The 22,784-nt window shown below is 40.5% G+C and overlaps 2 protein-coding genes across 6 annotated transcripts in view; one reads left to right on the forward strand and one right to left on the reverse strand.

Moving 5' to 3' along the window:
* The window catches only part of ccdc66 (coiled-coil domain containing 66), a 52,659-nt gene extending 51,223 nt beyond the window's left edge, over nucleotides 1-1,436 (reverse strand). For all 3 annotated transcript variants that reach the window (XM_039771067.1, XM_039771066.1, XM_039771068.1), the window contains exon 1: nucleotides 1,347-1,436. In XM_039771067.1, the coding sequence (XP_039627001.1) occupies nucleotides 1,347-1,357 (11 nt within the window). In that variant the 5' untranslated portion in view covers nucleotides 1,358-1,436. The remainder of the gene's footprint in view (nucleotides 1-1,346) is intronic.
* Nucleotides 1,437-1,542: 106 nt separating this feature from the next.
* The window catches only part of ip6k1 (inositol hexakisphosphate kinase 1), a 52,425-nt gene continuing 31,183 nt past the window's right edge, over nucleotides 1,543-22,784 (forward strand). Inside the window, exons 1-2 of one of the 3 annotated variants that reach the window (XM_039773333.1) lie at nucleotides 1,543-1,604; nucleotides 21,985-22,384. In XM_039773333.1, coding sequence (XP_039629267.1) covers nucleotides 1,566-1,604; nucleotides 21,985-22,384 — 439 coding nt within the window. In that variant the 5' untranslated portion in view covers nucleotides 1,543-1,565. Of the gene's footprint in view, nucleotides 1,605-1,704; nucleotides 1,802-21,984; nucleotides 22,426-22,784 lie in introns of those variants that run through there. The other 2 variants (XM_039773335.1, XM_039773334.1) reach the window with 2 other exon arrangements.

Consider the following 22,784-nt stretch of genomic DNA (forward strand, 5'->3'; position numbering starts at 1 on the left):
TCTTGAACTGTTTCTTAAGTCGCATAACATTAACAGTAATTTTTCGTGATTTTCCAACCAGATTGCATTCTATGGTCTATTTCTAGATCTTGCTTTCCATCCTCTGTTATGGCTCGAAGTTAACTTCATTGTTTCATTCTTCTCCCTGAAATCAAATCTGAAAACCTATTCTTTTGCCTTAGCTTTTTAAGCTGTTTTTATTTACTTTATCTATATATTTATTGATGTATTTATGGCAGCTGTATGACACTTTGGTCAACTTCTGTTGTTTTAAATGTGCTCTATAAATAAAATTGACATGACTGTATATTCTGTCTTTTTTCCTACTAATCCTCCATAGCTCTTCTCCACCCCTCCAGTTTCTTTTCCACAATATTCTTAGTGGTGCTACATTGTACAATGTCACCTGCAAATAGCATTCATCATCAGGCTTGACCTACTATTCCCCTAGAAATAACATCCATAACTAGAGTAGAAAAAGATAAAGGGCTTAATGATTAGCCTTAATGTAACCCAAACTTAACTGCAAATTCATCTGTTATTCCTAAACAAATTCTCTTTTTCCCGTCCCTTTCAAACATCTGCACATTTCTTGACAGGTAATTCTATCATATGCATTGTCTAAATATATAAATATCACGGGCAGTCATCTCCGTTTCTCTATATTTTCCATAATCTGTCTGAAAATCGTGTTTATTGAACTTTTCAATAAATATATGCACACCATGAGAAAAGAAAGAAAACGTCTGACTTGGCTTAAAGCTAACACGAGCAATCACGGTCCCAGTGTGGGCACTATAAAGGCGTGATGTCGTTAGTATAAAGGAGACCCTGTAGCGCTTCCTGACACGCTATTAAGTAAAGACGTTATTACGCAACTGAAACTCCAATGGTTACACTGCCCTGTACAATATCCATGCTGTGATTTTGTTAAGAGCCCAGACCATAGTCATGACGTGGAGTTCATACTATAACAAGATTACACAATGTAAAGGTGCTATAAAATGTTACGTCAATAATCCCAAGTGACTTCAGTATTAATAAGGAATCTTACAAAGAATCCTGCTGGAGAACTTCTACGCTAAAATAAAATAATGAAACAAGTGCGGAAATAAACGCCTCTCAATTAACAGATACTAATCAAATACATTTCAGGATTTTACATTGTTTTAAATAAGTATACACACATTATTTTGTTAAGTGTCCTCATCCACTCCCACTTAACGTGCACAACACAAACATTAAATAAAAACAGCACTCGGTAAACCCCGAAATCCCAACTCCACAGGTCGCAACTTATGCACGTCTCCGTTGCCGTCAAGTTCAAATGCATAATGCCGCCTTACCCGAGATTCATTATTAAGAATTAGTTTCTTTCGGAAAAATCGGACGACCATTGACAGAAAAGCCGTTTCCTGGAGAGACTCTGTGTACGCTGGTTGCTGGCCACGAACAGTAACGTCTTCATCTATTTGCTCCTCGTCGACCAATTAGAAACGAGCTCCTATCCCATGTTCTGCCCATGACCGCCAACTAGACAAATGTACGCGCCTCACGAGGTCAGCATGATGGGAAATGTAGTGAAGGTGCGCACATTCGAGGAGGTAACGAATTCGTGATCTTTACACGTTGAGTGCTTTGGGAAACTTAAACTACAGATGTTTGGAGTGACAGTGTGTTTAAAATATGTGAGAGAAGATCGGGAGGACTGAGGCATCGACGTCTTCAAGTCGGTATTGATGGTTCTGAGCAGCCGCGTATTTTAAATATTGCACTAGATGATTGGGACGTAGTGGCTCAGGTGTGTCTAATTTCATTCATTTCACAATGAATGTATTGTTATAGTTTGGTTTTTAATGGGCAAGCTTATATTTTTATTAAGTATCCGCGTATGTTACTAGTAGGTGATGCGTACCGTTGTCAAAAGCGGCAGCTTTAACTTGTGTACACGCCTTTTGTCCCTGTGTCTATCAAGGGTACATTTTCTATACGAAACATAATAAAAGCGAGTAGATTTATAAAAAATAGCGTCTACAGCAGTTCGACGATTGGCCCATGTATTTCGGTTGCTCGGTATCTATAAAGTTCAATCTCAGTTTGGTTTTCAAGCCGCGGGCTTGTTTGGTATACAGGTTCTTCTCCCCATAAAACGCTACTTTGACAGATAACTTTGAAATTGCCCAACTTCACATCGGAGGGCGGTTTGGGGGATCGGAACAACTGGCAGGAAAAACTAATGTGTGATCTCCCGGCAGAGAACCAGCGCCACTCGGGGAGTGATGCTTAGCAGGCTTGGTTTTCAACCAAAAAAAATAAGTGCATGACTCACAAAAATCGCAGTCTGTTTTTCCTTTAATCAGTCATTTCCCTTACAATTTTTGTCGATTCAGGGCCACATTTTCTCCAGAGATATTTATTGCAGTTTGTGATTCTTTGCACCAGAAAGGAAAGAAAAATTACATGCAATAATAAAAAGTTAGTTATGCACTAAACGCAATAGGGTAAAGGGCAAAAAGTTTTTTTTAGTGTATGGTTTGTAAGCCCCAGGATAGGAACTCCGTAAGTATGTCAGTAAAAGAAATAACACATCATTGGGTGTGTCCTTTAACAAGATGTCAGTGCAGAACAAAGAATCCATAAGTGGCCTAAATAATTTTCACAAACATCTAAGCTGGTCGTTTTATATTGTGAATGTCTCTGGGAAGGTGCTACATCAGGTTATCTGTTTCATATATTTCATATGGTGCATACATGCATTTTATTTACTAATGGGGCCTTGCAAACTTTATTTATTGCATTAATAAATTTCTTCGTTTGTTTGTTTGTGTGTACGTCAGTTAATTTAATTGACAGTCCTGGCATTTTCCGCCCATTCTACACATGATTCTAGCTACCCTTCCGTTGCAGTAAAGAGTCCAACATCTTGGACGGCTGCAAGTTTTAATTCTAACCATTTTCTGACTTAATGAGCACTTTTTGCTACCAATTAACTTCCTTTGACTTCATTTTAATTGACTTGTTTTTAAGACAGACTCCCTTGATTGTTTCTTTTTTCTTTAATTCGCATGAGATCACGCAATATCTGAAAATAAAGAAAGGTGAAGATTTCAGTAATATTGATCCGCTCAGGTCACCAAAAAACATTTTAATGGTGCTCAGTCATCAACAGTTTTGGCACAATGAGAACACCAACAGGAATTCAATTGCAACAACAATTGGCTTCTAATTAAGAAACTGGTTGGAGTGAAATTTGTTGGAGTTTGAGGCCCTGACTTGGTCGCTTCACTTCTGATTTTTTTTGCTTGGTTGTCATTTAGATAGATACCTAATAGATATAGAATTCTATTTGCTCCCAGGGGAAATGCTGGCTTTTTACACAAGCCTTTTAAAGAAATAAATGGTAGATAAATATACTGTATACGCACACACTAAAAAGAAGCCATTCAGAGGACTGGGTCTTAAAGAAAATAAGGCAATTAAAACGAAGGGAAAAGAAGTCAAGTTGCAGCACAAACTGGGCACCAATTACGTGACATGAAGGAAAACGTGCAGTTCTCCAGCAATGCTCTCAGAAACTGTTGAACTTATTGTTAACATTTTTTCATAAAAGAAAGGTTCTTTAATATTACAATTAACAGATAATGCAATTGACAATGCACAATAAACAGGAGCTAGTAATTCATTTCAATTTATACTCGCTCATCCTTAAGAGTCTGCTTTAATAGCACCGGCCTCATCGCAGTCCAGTTTTGGGAAAAATGCGCACTCTTAAAGAAATTGCAGCAAAATCGCATTGTCCTGGGGAGGGAAAGCAAACTGTGAATAACACGCAAATGTTTGCTAAACTTGTTAGGCAAGTAACGCCGATTTTCGTTCTCTCTGCGTGTAGTTTGCAACTTGCACCCCCGATTCTTGCGTGTTGTGTCTGTGTGTGATTTTTTTTTTTCCTACCTTCAGGTTAATCTGTTAACGGTATGTAAAGATGCTAGCGGGGTAGGCTCGCCCTACGCAACTGTCAAATAGATTAAGTGAGTTTGTTAATGATTTGTGTGCACCGACTTCTTTCAGCACTGACTATGGACGCCCAGAGCTCCGAAATTAATCAGCCTGTATTAAAATGTAGTTGTTTGTTTTTCAAATAAATATTCCGGTCTCTAGACGGACCGATCGCGTCCTCTTTAACCCTGTTACTGTCACTCCTGAGATAACTTGTCTAGTGCTAGACTCACACACGGCATCATCATCTTCGGGTTTACTCGTCTCCGGTGAACAGCGGTTGTTGACCCTGCACTTACGGTAGTAGAACAGGCGAAAAATTTATCAAAACGTAGAGAACTTGCGATTGTCTTTAAACCGTAGATTACAGTTGTAGTTGAGGTGAGGCGCACGAAGGTGATGCTCGAACGGTAAACCACGACGCCAAGTCTGAGAATACGTTGAGTAACGAGAGCTTTGGGGGGAGTTTTCAAAGCTGCAGTTCAATGATCTCCATGACGCAAGGCCTAGATGTGCCACATAAAGACGATCCTTTACAGAATTTCAGTCTGTTCGTAAGATGACGGCATGTTAAGAGATAATTGTGACTGAGGATAGACTGAAAACAAAATACAGGGAACATACACTCCTAAAAATAAAGGTGCCAAGGTGGTTCTTCAGAGTGATGCCATAGGGGAACGATTTATATTTCTTGCATAAAGGTTTCAGAAAGAACCTTTATTTATTTAGATCCGTATAGGCTCTTACAATGACTACATGGCAACAGATTTCTGAAATTCAAATGGGTCCTGAAAACAATACCACAGGCGAATTCAGGTTTTCTTAATCTGATAGTGTCCTGTAATATACTAAACATTTAAGAATGCATGCATTTTTCCTATATTAGCACAAAGAACCAACTTCATATGCAAAGAATGCTTCACAAAATGAGATGGTGCTTCGCCAAGCAAAGGTTCAATGAGGAACCATACAACCCAATAAAGAACCATAAAATGCCATTGAAGAAACCCGCAGAGTGAGGCATGACGAGGTGCTGGCTTTCATTGCACTCAAGTGTATATAATTCAGTAGGCTGAGGTTGAGACATGTGGTCGACAAAGCAGTCATTTGAAATGCTTTATGAACAGAAATTCACGAGTGAAAAATCGCTTCTGTTCGCTTATAGTTTGCATTTTGTGGTACTTACTGCACTCTTTAAAATAAAGGTGCCAGGGTGGTTTGTTAGAGCGATGCCACAGATTCACCACTTTTGGGTGCCAAAAGAACCATCCACATGAAGATACTAGAAAGATCCTGTATTTATTTAGATCCGTAAAATTCTACATGCAGTAAATAGCCATGACTAGATGGTAACATATTTGTGAAATATGAGTTATGATTTTAAAAGGACTCTTACTGCATACAATAACTCTGGCTATAGGTCCGAGTTTTCTTAATCTGTTAGTGTCCTGCTAGGTAGCCTACCATACATTAAATATTTCAGGGTTTTTTTTTCCTGCATATTAGGACGTTTTTCAAAGTATAAAGAACCCACTTCATATGCAAAGAACCCTTTCCAGAGTGCAATGTGCTTTCAAGGAACCATAAAGTGCCATTAAAGAACAATTATTTTTAAGAGTGAGTAATGATGCCTTTTGAGAATAAAGCAGTTCTTTGACGCACTGAGAGAGAGATTCACTAGATCTAAATACATGAGCAGGATGTTAACAAATTATTTATAGTTTGGAAAGGTCACTTGGCAATAAAGAAATACAAATATCGTGCAATTACTGAGTTGAAAGTATTCCTGCTGAACAGCAGGTAAAGGTTATTAGTGGCTTGATATTAGTGTGCAAACTGTCAAAAAAGCTTGCTCATGTGTTTTCATTTTTAATGTATTGAACTGTATTTTTATTCATTTTTTTTATTTATTCATAGCTTTACTGTAACGGTTGCAAATATCTGATATTATGAAGATAAATAAGTGGCAGAACATTTTTTTTTTTTTTTTAGAAATGTCCCTCCTCTTATTCTTCAACACCTCTCCCCACAAATAGATGGTCGAAGAATCAGACTTGCTTTGTGTTTAATATTTGACATAGCATTGTGTGATATGATAAACTTTATTAGGCCCATGGGGAGATTCAAAAAGCTGTCAAGTATCATTTTAAGCATCAACATTGCATCCTCTCTCTCTATATATTTATTTAAACGTTTGATTCTTTGCCGTTTCTCTGTTTGTCGCTTCTATCCATACAACCATCGCAATACCTTCTGTTCTAGTGTATTGCCTATTCAAGTTTAGGCGACTCCTACTCTTTAACATTTTCCGTGGAACCCACAAAATATAGGGATGGCGGAAATACCTTGAACAAATGGTTCAATCCCAGGCGCCACAGAACGCCTCTATTGTGTGAAATAAAAAAGTAACCTTACGAAAAAGTAACCTTACGAATTTTTTTTATTGGTTTTACTGATGTAAATATACTGACCTGGCCTGTGTATGTGAGCTTAGCGCCGGGTGCTGCCATGTGTGAAAAGCGGGTATGAAAAAAACGGACGGATGCCAACCTAAATTGATATCGTACGAGTCAGGATGCTGCCAGGTAATGCAAAAGTCACTGCGTCAGGATTGAAGTGGGGTCGATAATGGATGGATGCTGGTCATTTTTGACACAACAAATAAAGAAACGCAAAAAATAAAAGTGTGTGCTATAGTATAAACCGTGATTGGACCCCAAAAATCAAGCCGTCTTAGTGGTAGTTTAAAATCGGTTATGGCATCATATGACCGATATGTGCGTTTCAAACCCAGTCTTGTTGACTGTGTGACAAGCGGCCGATCGTGGCACCACCTACCGGACAAGCCTTTATACTGATTGGTGCTTTAGCATATAGAAGCTGATCTCTGTTACGTATCTTGTGCTCCGATAATCAGAAATCTTGACTATAATCAGAAAACCCATTTAAAGACTCTGTCAACAGTCTCCGCCACTAGCCACGCCCAGATCAGACGTTTATTCCTTATCACTTTTTTTGCTAATACCTCCGCTTTCTGCATCTTTAATTTTTATCATAAATGAATGCATCATTGCTGGCTGTGACGCGCACCTCCGTGCAGTGAGGCTGACAGTTTTCATGAAGAATCCTAGAAGAAACGATTTGCGTCCTCATCGTGTCCAATGGCAGGACTAGATACTGTCACTGGGTTTACTTTAATTGACACGTTCCTCGGCCAGTAAAAAGGCGAGACAGTGGGCGTCATATTTGTTTTTCTTAATCCGATTGGTTATTTTTATGCCAACACGCGCAACCCTTTCATTTGGACCCCAACCTTCCGGCTGTGGGTCGCCATTATTCTTCCTCCGGAGAGACACTGGAGTAATTTCGATTTAGAATATTGACAGAAGCTCAGTGAAATCGCGCTTTCCAAGTCTCGCAGTCATTATGTAAATGTGGAGCCAGTACAGATAAAGGAGCCTTTGGACGCTGGCACGCATCAGATTGGGAAAAGGAAAAGAGCAAGCTGTTTCTCGTTGTTTTGGGGAGTGGACCAGCATCGAACCAGGCACCGACGCAACTTGTGTCGCTCCTGGCCCGATCTCCCATGTGCAGTTCGCTGAAACATGCTTGTGCCGACCTGAGCCCTCAAGCTTCTTTTCCGGAGTCGCCGCCGGGACGTGCCAACCGGAGGACTGCCCCTCAGGCTGCCCCGTGGGCAGCTGCCTTGCGGAAGCAGGCCGGTTCGGCTCAACTCGGTTCGGCTCCACTGCGGCTCTGTGCCGATACCCGGAGTCCAATGGGAGAAGGTGCACTGCCTTTACGTCAAGACTGCCCGGTTTTCTGGTATTTCTGTTAACAGCAGCGATTCAGCCGTTTACGCAGGAGGACAACTTTTCGGAGGCTACAGAACTGGTATAAACCCATCAGGTAAAAAGAAAAAGCAGCAATATTAGGCATCATGGAGCTTTAAATATCCATATTTTCGAACTTAATGCCAAGTGCCATTTGAAAGAGTGACACGTATGGTGAGATGCATGTTACCGGAAAGGTAACTAAATAATGACACGGAGACTGGCGCAAGTCGACCCATGAACGTTAAATGAGGTGATAGATTTACTTTTAAGTAGCCCGTTAGTTAAACTCCGGTGTCTGTTCTGGCACATGTAACTATAAAGTGACTTATTTGGATCGCGATAGTTGAGCGCGTTTTCTGCGGACACATTCCCAGTCGGGAGGCCGTATATTTGGACTCTCCATGGCTGGCAAGCCACATTGGGAATGGATAAGGTTATGCAGTCAACCTCCAGATTTTTGCAGTCTCACTTTTTTTTAGCACCCCAGATGTCCAGTGTTAGCGCTCTTGTTGGTGTTTGGGATGAAAATGTTAGCAAAGCATCTCTGCAACTAATAACATTTCCTACCACAGTACAGAACATACTACATTTATTTTTTATGGTCTAAACATCTCCCTAGTGATAGTTTGCTTTACTTTTATAACCACTCCAGATTCTGCAGACAGGCATTCATTATGACAGGTAAGCAGAAGCGTTCTGTGTATCTTGTCAAGTATTGAAGTTTAGGGATAGATTTGTATATTTGAAGACCAGGATTTGTGTATCTTGCATGCTTTTTGGTTTAATGTCAGTAAAGTAGTTATATGCGGCTATGCTCAATAAAGCATGCCAGTTTAGTTACATGTATGGAGAACACTTTTAACACTTTGTTATATAAGTGAGATGCAAAACAGAAATTTATTAAAAGCTTTAAACCCAAAGGCATTAGCAGATTTAATCCTTAATAAGCACAGGACAGGTTACGGTTACCTAACAGTGGGTAAACCTTTAATTACCAGTGCAAGTTACATAATAGATCATGGATATCTAATGCATGTGAATCAGACTTAAGGTGATTGTCTCAAAGACAGTTAGTGTTTTTTTCTTTTAGTGCCTCATTTGAGGTTTGGCCTTAACGTGGGTTCACGCCTTCAAATGCATCCTTCTGTAGGTTACACCCTGACTTCAGCCTTCAGGCATTTTTCAGCATACACAATCACAAAGCACTTTAAATAACTAACAAGAATGCAGTGCTGTTTTACTAGATTACAGAAGCTTGCCTATCAGTCTCTGGCTTTCTTCCACACTGTAAACACTCAAAATATTAATAGCCTTTACAGCTACAGGAGACAACCCATATGCTGACCACCTTGCATCACAAAAAAAAAACTCCCTTATTGTGAAATCTCCACAATTTTTTAATATGGTTTAAATATTGTGGATATTTGAAATATGGACAAACATTACAGACTTTGTAAAGAGTGTAAAGCCAGCAGCCTTGAGTTAGAACATAAGAGCCTAACTGAACATTTATTAGAAGTTGATATCTTTTTTTCCTGTTATCTAAATTGTCTGAGCCTCCTCTCAGATTACTACAAAGATAATATTTTGATAAGGTAACTCCATGAGACTGTCTGCCCGTGTTTCTGAATGTGTACTGATGACATAGGCTGTGTCAGTTTTTTTACGGTCACAAGATGAGGAATACTTTGCTCTGATAAACGTAACTACCATAGTTATTTTTTTATATTGTTTTTGCTTCAACAACCATTTTATACAGTTGCCATGGAAGAGAAGGCCAGTATGAAAAAAATCTTGTTTCTTGTTCCTTATTTTTAGTGTAAGCTACATTCATTAAGATCTTGTTTGATTTTATGGACAGTGTTTTTGTTTGTGTGTCAAAATTTTATAGAAGAGTTGACATATTAATTCAAAGGGGCATCCCACTGTACAAAAACACCTATGAGATCTGATCTTTTCAGAACCACGGACACTAGCCTGAACTATTGTACTTGTCAAATACCATGATAGGAGCTGACAACTACTGGTCGTAGTTGGGTTTTGATTTGCAGTTTTCTCTGAACCCATGGGTCCTAGAAGATTATTTTCTTTGGAACATGTGTAGGCCAAGATTTTTTTTTTCTATTTCGCCTTCTGTACCCAAATTGCCATTTACACCTGTTGCTGTCTTAATAATTTAAAAACACAATTTTTTCTTCAGTCTTCCATTGACTGTTTCCAGTTTATCCATTTTTAGTGTCTTAGGGCAGCACATCTTCACCGAACAGCATCAGGTAAAAAGTAGAATGAGGCTTTGATGATGCCCCTATCTATTACAGGTCTTCATAGATATAGTACAGTTGCGTTTTTATGTATTTTATTTGGGGGGGTGGGGGGTGTATTTTTAGTAAGTGGGTTGCGTATATTGTGTTCATAAAAATTACTTATGGACACTGTGGAAAAAAATGTGACCTACTAGTATGAGAAAATCCCCACTTATACCATTCAACTTATCTCAATGTCTAGTTATGCAAGAAATGTAGCTTTTTGGAGTATCCCGCTATTATTAATGGCTCCCTAGACTTCAAAAAAAAAAAAAAAAAATAATAATTTTTAGTTGATTTTTGGACCATTTTATAAAGAGGAAACCAATAAGTGACATCAGCAAAAATGATTAGAAAGCAGCCTTGAGGTTTTTTGCACCACATCAACTGACTCAAAGGGTTCCCCTATTAATTATATAAGAGGGATCAAATTTTGTCCTTTTCTCGAAATTAAAGACAAAATTAATATATAATGAAAATTCTAAATTGTCCCTTGTGTGTATGTGCTGGGTTGTGTGTGTATGTGTGTGTGTGTGCGCCCTGCCCGGAGTTTGTTCCTGCCTTGTGCCCTGTGCTGGCTGGGATTGGCTCCAGCAGACCCCCGTGACCCTGTGTTAGGATATAGCGGGTTGGATAATGGATGGATGGACGTGTGGAGTGTTATTTTATGCTGTTTCCTAGGTTGTTAATCATTGATATGATAATATACAGGGTGGGCCATAAGTTTCCATACGTAGGAAAAGAAACATTTTTTTATGAAAAACCATTTTTATTTATATAATATGCTCTACATGACTGCCATTGATTTGAAAACACATTTCAATACGTGTCCGCCACTGCTGATGAACACGTATTAGCACAGCTGGATATCCTTGTAATGGCGTTGGTGATACGTTCCCTAAGATTTATGTTTCGTATCTTTTCCTGATACACCATGGCCTTCAAATGCCCCCAAAGATGAAAATCAAGAGGGGTGTTTAAAAATATAAAAAATGAAATGTTTAAAAACCATATGTATGGAAACTTAAGGCCCACCCTGTATTTTATATTAGCTTCTTTATCCCTGGTCCTCGACCTCTAAAAGCCATTCCCAGAAGATTAGAAATGGTGAATTTCATACATAAGCATGTGGGGGTTTCATATCCATAATCACTGACCTTGAAATGGTTTAAAATGAAGTTATTGCTGATCCTTTACTAGGGATTTAGCCCTCTCATGGACCTCTGTCAGAGGGTGAAAAAATGTCCAATTTCTATTATTTAGTCTTTAAACATTTAAATTGAGGCAACACAGTTCAATATTTCAAATATCTGACACAACCATTCTTGGTCATTCTGTACTTCTACACATTTGTAATGAACACGCCGAATTAAGGTGGCTTAAGCTAAATCTGACTATTTATAAGCATATACAGCGCTGTAAGCTCATTTACAATGCAGTTTCCAAAAATAATTCAGTCTTGAGAGCAAATAATGTAAAACCGTGCCACACTGTCCCACACTGCCACAAGTCATTATTAATAGCGTGATGAATTGTGCATCTCGCACACAAAAAAGGCAACACCCACAAAAAAAGTAGTGTTAAGAATAAGAAGACAAATCATGATTTCCAGTCATGTCTCCCAAGAGTAAATGAATGCTTTGCCCATGGCCAAGTTTTTCAAGTGCTCTCCGTTAATCATTTTAATGACTGTAAAGAGCTGCAGTGTGAAAGGAGCTCGTTTTTATACTTTATAAACAATTATGGCAGGGAATATTGAGATGTTTAAATGTGTAATGTTTATTACTCCGTATACTGCACGATGTTATTTCTGAATATTACTATTAGCCTCCAGTATTAAACCTGTCCAGCAGTAGGATTAAATAAATATTAGAAATACTTGTGGCTGAACTGATGAAAGTCAAGGAGAGGTCAAATGAACAAGCTGCAAGTTAATCCACTTAAACTGTTCTTTATACTGTATGCTCATATGGCTGCTCACTGCAGCTCTTGGTAACGAGCAGATTGGGCGTTTTTACTTTTTGTTATTCTTTTGGAATTGAAGTTACATCCTTTATGACTTCTTAAACCTTTCTGTGAAATACCAAGACAATTTAAAGTTAATTCACAGTTTAAACCATGTGTTATTTCACTTGAAATATTTATAAGTACCAATGTAGTGCTAGGGTGTTGTACTGGGTTAGCCATTATAAATGTAGTGAGAATTTAAGCAAAATGACACCTATTATTGGCTAACTAGAAAACTAAAAAGGAGGTGAATACTGTCTATCCGTATTCATATACTGATAAACATAAATCATATTTTATAACTGTCTACCTTCTAGTCAAGAAAATAAAGAGAGCAACTTGGCTGAAGAAGGGCGCTGAGTTGCCTTGAAAGCTTGCATATTGTAATCTGGATTATGTGAATTTCCCCTCGGGATTAATAAAGTATCTATCTATCTATGCTACAAATTAATATCCATCCATCCATCCATCCCTGCCTACTATACTACAAATTACTATCTATCTATCTATCTATCTATCTATCTATCTATCTATCTATCTATCTATCTATCTATCTATCTATCTATCTATCTATCTATCTATCTATCTATCTATCTATCTATCTATCTATCTATCTATCTAATCCTGCCTACTATACTACAAATTTACTATCTATCTATTTAAAAACCCTACACTGGCTGCCGGTTAGATTCAGAATCGATTTTAAGGTTCTCCTCCTCACCTATAAGGCATTAAACGGTCTAGCCCCCGCCTATTTGAGTGTCTTGCTCCATTGTCACAATCCCCCTCGTGTTCTTAGATCCGCAGATCAGCTGCTCCTAACCGTTCCCAAGGCACGTTTTAAAGCTCGTGGTGAAAGGGCTTTCTCCGTCTGTGCACCCAGGCTCTGGAACTCCCTGCCCTTAGTGGTTAGGGAAGCCACTTCAGTCGCCACATTCAAATCTCGCCTAAAAACGCACTTCTTCACATTGGCTTTTAATTCTTAACCTGTTTCATTTTCCACTTGCCTTTTGCTATTTTCTCTTATTTTATTTGGTCCCCTGACCTGTTTATAGTATCACTGTTTTAATTCTCTCTTAATGTTTGTTTTTAATATTTTGCTTTTAGTCCTGCTTGTTGTAACTGTACAGCGCTTCGGTCAGTTGTAATGCTGTGTTTTTAAGCACTCGGCAAATAAATATGGTATGGTATGGTATCTATTTAATCCTGCCTACTATACTACAAATTTATATCTTATCTATCTAATCCTGCCTACTATACTACAAATTTATATCTTATCTATCTATAAAAAGGTGTCATTTTGCTTGACTTCTCATTAAATACCAATTCAGCTGCTTTGTGATTCATCCACAACCCTAAATTTGCTGTTGGACTTTTTTTAAATTAATGTAGTTTTAAGTAAAGTATGTCAACTAGTCAAAGCGGTTCAGTGTCTTCCAGTGAGGCTTTCACCAACACATCTGGGAATTACTTGGCAGCCAAGATCCCTGTAGTGCATTTCGAGTTCCGTGAAAAGGGGTTTTTGTTTCAGCGCATGCAGCGCTGCTTCCACTTAGTCGTGGTTTTGCTTCTTGATTTTCGGAATCCTTCCACTTGTTTCTTGTGATCTGGATACCAGTATATTTCATTTGTTACTGCTTTGCCTGCAGGGAAAAACCTGAGGGTTGGTGGCAGAATTGGCACTCCAGCCACCATAAAAAAACCCTCACACTGGGTCCATTCCATCTGAACCAGTGTGGTGCTGAGGTGTCACCCGTTGCATGGCTACACTCCGATCCTAACCTGGGGTCCTGAGTTGATATGTCATGTGGTGGGTGCGGCAATGCGCTGTATCAGCGCCTGCTCCTAACCTCCTCTTCCTCACTCCTTTGCCAGTTTAACACCTCCAAGTCACTGGTGCTTAGAGTTAGAAGTCCAGCAAGGACCTTTAACACTTTCCCAATTGATGCATTGGCAAAAGCCAAGCTCAGTTTATGTAATACTGAATTATTTTCACACTGTAGACTAATTTGTTTTTCCTCTTTGTGAAGTATTGTTGCATAATCAAGCTGGCATGGGGTTGACTGGGGGAGGACAGCATACCATATTCTCCATTGGTGAATTTCTGTCTAATTGATAATGGCCTTGTTAGTTTTTACTTTCTCGTATACGAAGTATAGGGAAAGTATTGTGACTGACCAAAAATTCAGTGTCGAGATTTTGATGAATCTCGATGTTTTAGACCACCCTGACTTCTTGTATGCAAAGTACAGGTAGTCGCCAGGTTACGGACATCCGACCTATGACTTACGAACGGGGCCGCAGCTGCGATGCATGCGCCTCAGTAACTGCCGCTCCGTCATCTTCGGCCTGAGGATGTTGCAAGTGGTGGCTGGAGGGGGGCGATTTTTCTGCTCACGCAGTGTAGTGTCCCTCAGGTGGCTTCCAGTGGCAAGCGGTGACCCATGGTCCATAGTCACCGGAGCCACAGCTATCGCTCGTGTTCTGGACGGAGGCTTGATGGAGCGGAGGGGGGTGTTTCACGTGTTCATTCTCGGTGGACGGACGCTGCAGGCAGCATACTGTAGTGGAGGTGACTGTATGGTGGGCGAATGGTAAACCACTTCTTGTCTCCCCCATTCATTCTCAATAGCAAGACTGTTTGTACAGTTACGCGCATAGCAAGAAGTTGTCTCTCGTCAGTACACCAGACACACTGACGACGGGTGCCTTCCTGCTGTGATAGCGAGTACAGTGCTGTGTAGAAGAGCTCATCTTAATCCATTGTCTTCACCCTTCAAGAATGTCTCTGAAACACAAATTTGATGCCGGTGCTGGTGATACGGTAAAGAAGAGAAAAACCATCACCATTGAAAATAAAGTAGAAATAATAAAAAGGTCAGAGAGAGATGAAACTCCATCATTCATTGGCAGAGCACATGATTATAGTCGGTCAACAATAGCAATTATTAAAATAATGTACCTGTTCCAACTTACATACACTTGTACGTAACCCAGGGACTGCCTGTATAGGGAAAGTATTGGAATCCTCCAAAAATTCAGTGTCGAGATTTTGATGTATCTCGACTTTTTAGACCTCCTCAAGTCTGAAAATACCATTTTACTTAGGTCAACCAAATTTTGCATACAAGTGTTAGGTACACAGCATAGCTTTCTTTCAACTTTTGAGATATTTCCTCTAACCAGAAGTAGTACTTTTATTTATGCAGCTGCAGAGTCTGATTTATTCAGCTTTAATTTTATTATACCTGTAATTGTTCGATATGTTATTAATTTGATGTACATAATATAAAAATATAATCATTGTCTTGCAGTTTACTCCTCAAATATCCATCACCATATCTGAGTATATGAGAAAGTCCAGGGGAGTCCACTCCCGATTTTATTTTTTTGTACCAAAGTTCATGTACCTATCTTGCATTTTGTTTGGAGTTGTAACTTCTGATGATCAATTTTGTTACCTTGTCCTGTAAAACGTATTTCCGATCAGTCTCCTAGACTGACGTTTAATCAGTTATTTTGACCTCGTTTGTAAGTCACATTGAATTGAAGTATTTAAAGTTATAAAGGGAATTAGTCCAGTGGATCAAGACTGTGACTTTAAATGAGTTCATGAAGACCACAAGGGCACAGTTGGGAACTTGTTAAGGGTAAATCTCGCACAAACATTGGGAAGTATTTCTTCACATGTAGAACCACAGACACATGGATTAAGTAACCAAGTAGTGTGCTAGGCTGGAGGACTTTAGGAGCCTTCAAAACTCGACTTGATGTTATTTTGGTAGAATTAAGTGGACACGACTGGCAGGCTTTGTTGGGTTGAATGGCCTGTTCTCGTCTTTAATGTGCCACCTGGTAATCTAGAAACAGAGTTAAGTGTGCTGAAGTTACATCTACAAAATTAGGGTTAGGATTGGTTACATCTTGCCTGAAGAAGGGGCCTGAGTTGTCTCAAAAGCTTGCATATTGCAATCTTTTTAGTTAGCCAATAAAAGGTGTCATTTTGCCTGACTTTTCACTATGTTCAAAATGCAAAATAAAACTAAAAACAGGAGCCACACTAGTAACTAAAGGCCCCTCTCCATGCATTATTGTTAGTAAACTGCCAGAATTGTATAGTATGGACTATTTGTTTAAACTGTGTCCTCAAAGTTGTTAATCCAAATCAGGATTTACAGAAGGTAAAAGCAACTCTCTCAAACTGTCAGATGGGCAGCAAAGGCTTCTCATGTGCAGCCGGTGGAACCCTGTAGTACTTGATGGAGAAGAGGTGGCATGGGAGCTGGCATGGGCACCAGGTCTTTTCTATAATCAGTAGTCTCATATTTTCAGAGGGCATCCCTAATCCTGCGTTTCTGGGAATTGTCCCAAAAGTAGCTTTGGTGTGGGTTTAATAGTTCATCTGGATGGACGAAGGTCCAAGTCTTTAGAGCCTTGGTGCTTCCTATCTTGCTATATGGTTGTGAGACATGGACGCTATCCAGTGACCTGAGAAAAAGACTGGACTCCTTTGGTACTGTGTCTCTCCGGAAAATCCTTGGGTACCGTTGGTTTGACTTTGTGTTGAATGAGCGGTTGCTCATGGAGTCCCGAGTGAGGCACATTACCTGTATTGTGAGGGAGTGTCAGTTACAGCACTACGGCCATGTGGTGGGTTTCCCTGACAGTGATCCAGAGCTCGTAAGATCCTCATTGTTGGGCACCCAAGTGGCTGGACCAGGCCAAGGGGTCTCCAACGTAATACCTGGCTGTGGCAGATAGAGGGTCATTTCCGGAGGGTGGGACTGGCCCGCGTGTCTGCCTGTGGGGTTGCCAACCGGGATCGCGAGTTGTTTCACCGTGTAGTGGGTGTGGCAACGCACTGTACCAGTGCATGCTCCCCAACTTGACTTGACTTGACTTGATTCATTTTCATTCATTTTTTATTTCTTGATATTTGCAGTAATAAAGCTGTAGTGAATAAGTTATTCTCCCCCCCTAGCCTCCCCATTCCAATTAATGGTGCATCACAAACATTAACACTCCTTTTACAAATCTCATGTTCAGTGTCATATAACAGACATACTGTACGTATTGCATGGTGCACTGTAAATGTTAACACTGAATTCTACATTGATAACTTAGATTTCAACCACTCTTCTTTATATATATATATAAAACGTCCATGTGTGTGTCTGTCCGGCCCGGAAGTGAGAGGTGGAGTTAGGCTAAGGGATCCACCTCTAAGGATACGCAATGCGAGGTGAGCACGTCAGCAAAACGAAGAGAGAATCACTCGCTTATCCACGAATACAGAAGCGTGGCGAGCACATCTTGCTGATCCCTTTTATCCATTTATCCCAAGGCAGAAAGTAACCCTCCTTTTCCTTTTATCCCATTTACTTTTCCTCGTGCCGCTAATACGCAAGCGAGGCAAGCATGATGACAAAACGAAACCTCTGAAGAAAGACAGTAGCTTAGCCACTAATGCACAAACGATGCGAGCACGTCGGCAAAACAAAACCACCTAGGAGAGCGATACCCCGAGTAGTTCCTTTCAATTATCTCTACATTTCAATTTTTTTTTTTTTCCTGGCGATTTCAATAGTTTCTAGGACCCCATGCTTTTTATAGCACAGGCTTACACAGCTAGTGGGTTATAATATCATTAGCTGTGCTCTCCATCAAACATGTATAGGGTGGTCCAGATCTAATTATGCAGTTTTCATTACGCTATAACTTAAGTTTATTACATAGAAAATCACCCAAAAAATCCTGGACCATCGAGAAGTGTGTGAACTGACAACATGAAGAATCGCCTTTGAAAATGACCCAAAAAATCCCGGACGATCGAGAAGTGTGCGAACTGACAACATGAAGAATCGTCTTTGAAAATCGCCCAAAAAATCCCGGACCATCGAGAAGTGTGCGTACTGACAACATGAAGAATCGTCTTTGAAAATCGCCCAAAAAATCCCGGACCATCGAGAAGTGTGTGAACTGACAACATGAAGAATCGTCTTTGTGCTGAACCGGAATCATCCCCGCATAAATCAAAGTCATCCAGATGATCTGGATCTGTATAATTGAATCTGGACCACCCTGTAGTTTCTTAAACTATGAGTCGTGACCCAAAATGGGTTACAGGTTGCTCCCTTTGGAGTCGCAGAGAGTCGTGAATTACCCTTGTACTCGGTTGGAAAGGGTCACATACAGTTTGCGTAGTGTCTCGTGATGGGCCACCATTGCTCATCTGTTGACTATTGGTGGAAACACACACACCTCAAAATGTAACAATCGTCATGGACTGGATCCTGAAGACACTAAGGAGGGTAAGATTTGGTTGCACGATAAAACAGTGTAGGTATGTGCGCAGCGGAGTCTGTTGATTCTTTTAAATAACTAGGGCGCTCCACCCCTGTTCACTTTGCTCGCCCACCCCCGTGTTTGGCTTACCGGGTATACAATTTTAAAGAGATTATTTTCATGGAGATTGTTGCATATGCATTATTTTTACTTTAAAACGTTTGTAAAAACAATATTTGTCCTTTATTTCCAGCCCCGGGCGTGGTTAAATCTCTTTCTTGCGGGACGTATAATGCTGCTTTTTTTCGGAGGGGGCCTGAACGCAAGCTAAGGAGATGTGCTTGGATCATCTGCTGCTGGTGCTGGCAAGCTGTGTGTTCTGCTTGTTGCTTGTTGTTTTAAGAGCTGGGAGTACTTGAAGCGTGTCTGCCAAAAGCATTCGAACAACTGCTAGGTTAGATGTCTGTGAACTTGTCTTAAATTGTTTATAAGTAGGGCGTGACGTGCAAAAGTCACCGTCTCACGGGTTTTGTTTCCTAAGGTTGTTATAGTCTCGCGTGTTGTCAAAGCGTCCCTCCGAGATGATCAGGTCTCGATCGCTTTGCTCAACCCCCAAATACGCTCTACGCTCCTGCCACTTTGCGACTCTCCCACCCGCGTTGTGAAGGGGTGGAGCTGAACTTGCGCTAAGGAGATGCAGACAGATCAGCTGCTGGCTTTGTGCTGCCTCTGCCGAGGTGCGTGTTCTGCTTGTCGTGCTGTGCATCGATCATTTAAAAGCCTGTGCAGCAGCTTTCCTTCTGTGTCACTGCCTTGTCTCGTGGGACGTCACATTGTCTTTTGAGAAGATCACGTCTCGTCTCCCTGTTTTTTTTTTTTTTTTTATAATAGAGAGAGACAACTGAAAACACTTCTTTTTAAATAGGCTAAATAGTTCCTGTTTGTATTTTTATTTTATTGCTAATGTTTGTTTTATTTGTTATACTTTGTATATTGTATTGCTGTTCAGCGCTCTGTGACCCTTGTCTTTGAAAGGCGCTATATAAATAAACTACTACTACTACTATTTGCATTCACTTTGCCCTCTAGAGGCAGTTGTGAGTGTAACATGCTTGCAAACCTAAGCCCTGTATTAGTGTTCATGAAATTTGACCACTATGTTTGCAACAGTCTTATTTTGCCTGTGAGAGGATTACACAAAGAATTTAACATGAATACACTGACTTTATTTTTTGCTATTACTGCCAACATTATCCCCTTTTTTCAATAACCAGTGTCCTCAGGAAACCAAAGCCTTTCCTGTCTCACAAGTGTATTTGACTATTTTGACTACTTAATTCTAATGGATGATGCTCCATGGGGTGCCTGGTGACGGCCTGCTGCAGTATAGAAGGCCCAATTTGGACATCAAAGCCTGCAGCATCTATGAAGAGAGACATTCTTTGTGTCTTGCACGTGTGCTAAATCTCACTGGCACAGGTCCTAAAATTAGTCTGCTAACGCAACGGAGCCAGCAATCGCAGAATAGACCTAAAACATTTGGACTTGCCGGCTCTAATCCCCCCCCTGCACCCCACCCTTTGGCAAATGAAACTGTCAGTCCAGCAAAGCAGCTTAGCTGGGTCACCTCGCAGTCCGTTTATCCTATCACTATTTCTGTCTCTCGTGCAGAATTTATTTTGTATTTTATGCTTATCCCAGATAATCCCTTTTAGAATTTTTTTTTTTTTCTTTAACTGGTAGAGTGTAATATTTATGGTTCATTTTAACAACCTTTCAGTTATTCAATAAGTGTTTGTTTCAGAATCAAGTAAAAGCAATATTTAGTGTACCCACCATTGCTCTACCTACTGGACAGAAAGAATGCATTTGCTACTTTTTTTTTTTTTTTTTTTAAAATAACTAGGGGGCATGTTGTGAAGAGGGGGGATGAACGCACCCCAAGGAGACACGGACGCTCCTCCGAAACTCCTCTTAAACGGTGATACGATACGATGGGAAATAGACCTTTTTTTTTTTTATAACCTCCTCTTTGCTCGATCATCTGCTGGCTTGCTGCTGCCGTGCCGCATGATCTGCATCTCATGCGGAGTTTCAGAAGTTTAAAAGCCTGTACAGCAGCTGTCCTTTTGTCTCGCTGCCTTCTCTCGTCTCCCAGACATCCTCAAACACTATGTGATCTCTTTTCGCTGTTCCGTTATTTCACCGAGTATTATTTTCCATTTGTTTGCGCTAATGCGATCTTTACTCTCATTTATTTAAGACTTTTCCTATTTTGATTACCTCTGGTCAGCATGTGTATCACGGGACGTGCTTCCAAAGGTTGTAAGTATGACGTGACTTGTCCATCTCGCGGGACATGAAAGTGTCTCTTTTCAAAAGATCATATCTCGTCGCAGGAAAAAAGTCTTGTCGCAAGGTTATTTTTTTATAATAGAGAGATAACAAAAATGATGACTTAAGCAAAGAATTAAACACATCTGCTGGTTGCAGAAAGATAGTAGCCTAAACATTTTTATGGCATCATCGCTGTAGTTCAAAATAACAACTGACAATTTCAAAGAGAAACGGCAAATGTGAGGAATCTTTAGGGTGTGTGTGCGTGAATATTTATTGATTTGTTTTCTTAATTATCTACCTATTAATTGTATTTATTTAAAGAGCTTCTGTAAATAGCCAAAATTCCCCCTGGGGAGAAATACTTTTATCTATCTGTCTATCTCAGCATGGGACAGATGCTATATATTGTGGTCCGGCCGGGACGCCCAGGAGGACCGGAGGAGGGCTTGTGCCTCCTCCAGACCGAGAGGGGGCGTCCGTCCTGGTTATGTTGGGGGCCTCGGGTACAGGGCTTGCAAGCCCAGCCCTGTATAGACCCGTGGCCACTACCAGTGACGGAAGTGCTGGGGGGGAGACGACGGGGGACACCCGGACGGCTTCCGGGTGCACAGCCGGCACTTCCGCCACACTAGGGTGTGGCTATGACTGATTGCCGGGAAGCAGCTGGAGCCCATCCGGGTTCCCATGTAAGGGGCCGTCTCCCTCCAGTCAGGGGTGGAAGAGGACAGAACTGGAGAGAGGACGGGAGGCGGCCAGGAGAAAGGCATAGGACTTGTGTGGCCTGGACATTTGGGGGAACGGTGCAGAGGCACTGGGGGTGCACGTGAGCACAATTTGTAAATATTATTGTAAATAAACGGTGTGTGGTGGAACTATGTTGTCCGTCTGCCTGTGTCCGGGTCCCAGTTCACTTATATATCTATATATATATATCTATATATATATATATATATATATATATATATATCTCTATTTGATATATAAATCTATCTATTTGTCTATCCTTTATATAGTGCCTTTATTATATAGTGTCTTATCTATCTTTTATATACTGCCTTTATTATATATATCTATCTATCTTTTATATAGTGCCTTTATTATATAATGTCTTATCTATCTATCTATCCTATAGTGCCTTTAATTTCCTATCTATTGATCGCCCAGTGTGAGTCATAAAACTTGAGAATTAACTGCTTTATTTTTCCCTTCTTTCCTAGTATTCACCTACAAATCCCAAGGGACCTGATCTGCCTGTGGCTTTTGCTGTCGTTCTGGCTCCGCCTCCCAGCAGCAGAACGTGCTTGCAGGCGCAGCAGTCTGCGTGCTCCTCTCTGTCCCTCAGCCTGTGCCTGCCAGCCTATGCCTCCAGCACCTCGCAGCCCACCAACGCCATGTGCCTTTCGCAAACCATGGAAGTGGGGAAGCAGGGCAAAAGCCTGGGGCCAGGCCGGAGCAAAGGAGGCGTTCTTCTGCAGCCCTTTGTTCACCAGGTGGGAGGTCACACCAGCATGATGCGCTATGACGATCACACAATCTGCAAACCCCTCATACAAAGAGAGCAACGCTTCTATGAGTCCCTGCCTCCAGAAATGAAGGAGTTCACGCCGGAGTACAAAGGTAGGATTAGCGTTCACCCAGCATTCCAGAAAGAATGGACAGTAAGTGCGATTATGCTTTACTTTTTGTCAGTTCTTCCATGATTGAATCTGATGGATCTAGTTCAGTTTTTCTGTGAGCCAAAACTTTATTCTGGCAACACTGGGGCAAGGCAGAAAGTAACCATCCTTAGGACACGTGTCTATGAAAAATCACCCTGGCTGTTAACTCATTTTCCAATAAACCAAGCCTGAATGCAATTGGCTTGTTGAAGGTTACTGGAATATCCAAAGAGAAAACAAAATGCATTCACTAGGATAAAGTGCAAATTCCATATAGATGGTGACCAGGACTTAAACAACTCTGAAGGTGTAAGGCAACTATGTCAACCACTACACAACTGTGCCATCCACACAGTGAG

Source organism: Polypterus senegalus, chromosome 12 (assembly GCF_016835505.1).
Source record: "Polypterus senegalus isolate Bchr_013 chromosome 12, ASM1683550v1, whole genome shotgun sequence".
Taxonomy (NCBI): domain Eukaryota; kingdom Metazoa; phylum Chordata; class Cladistia; order Polypteriformes; family Polypteridae; genus Polypterus; species Polypterus senegalus.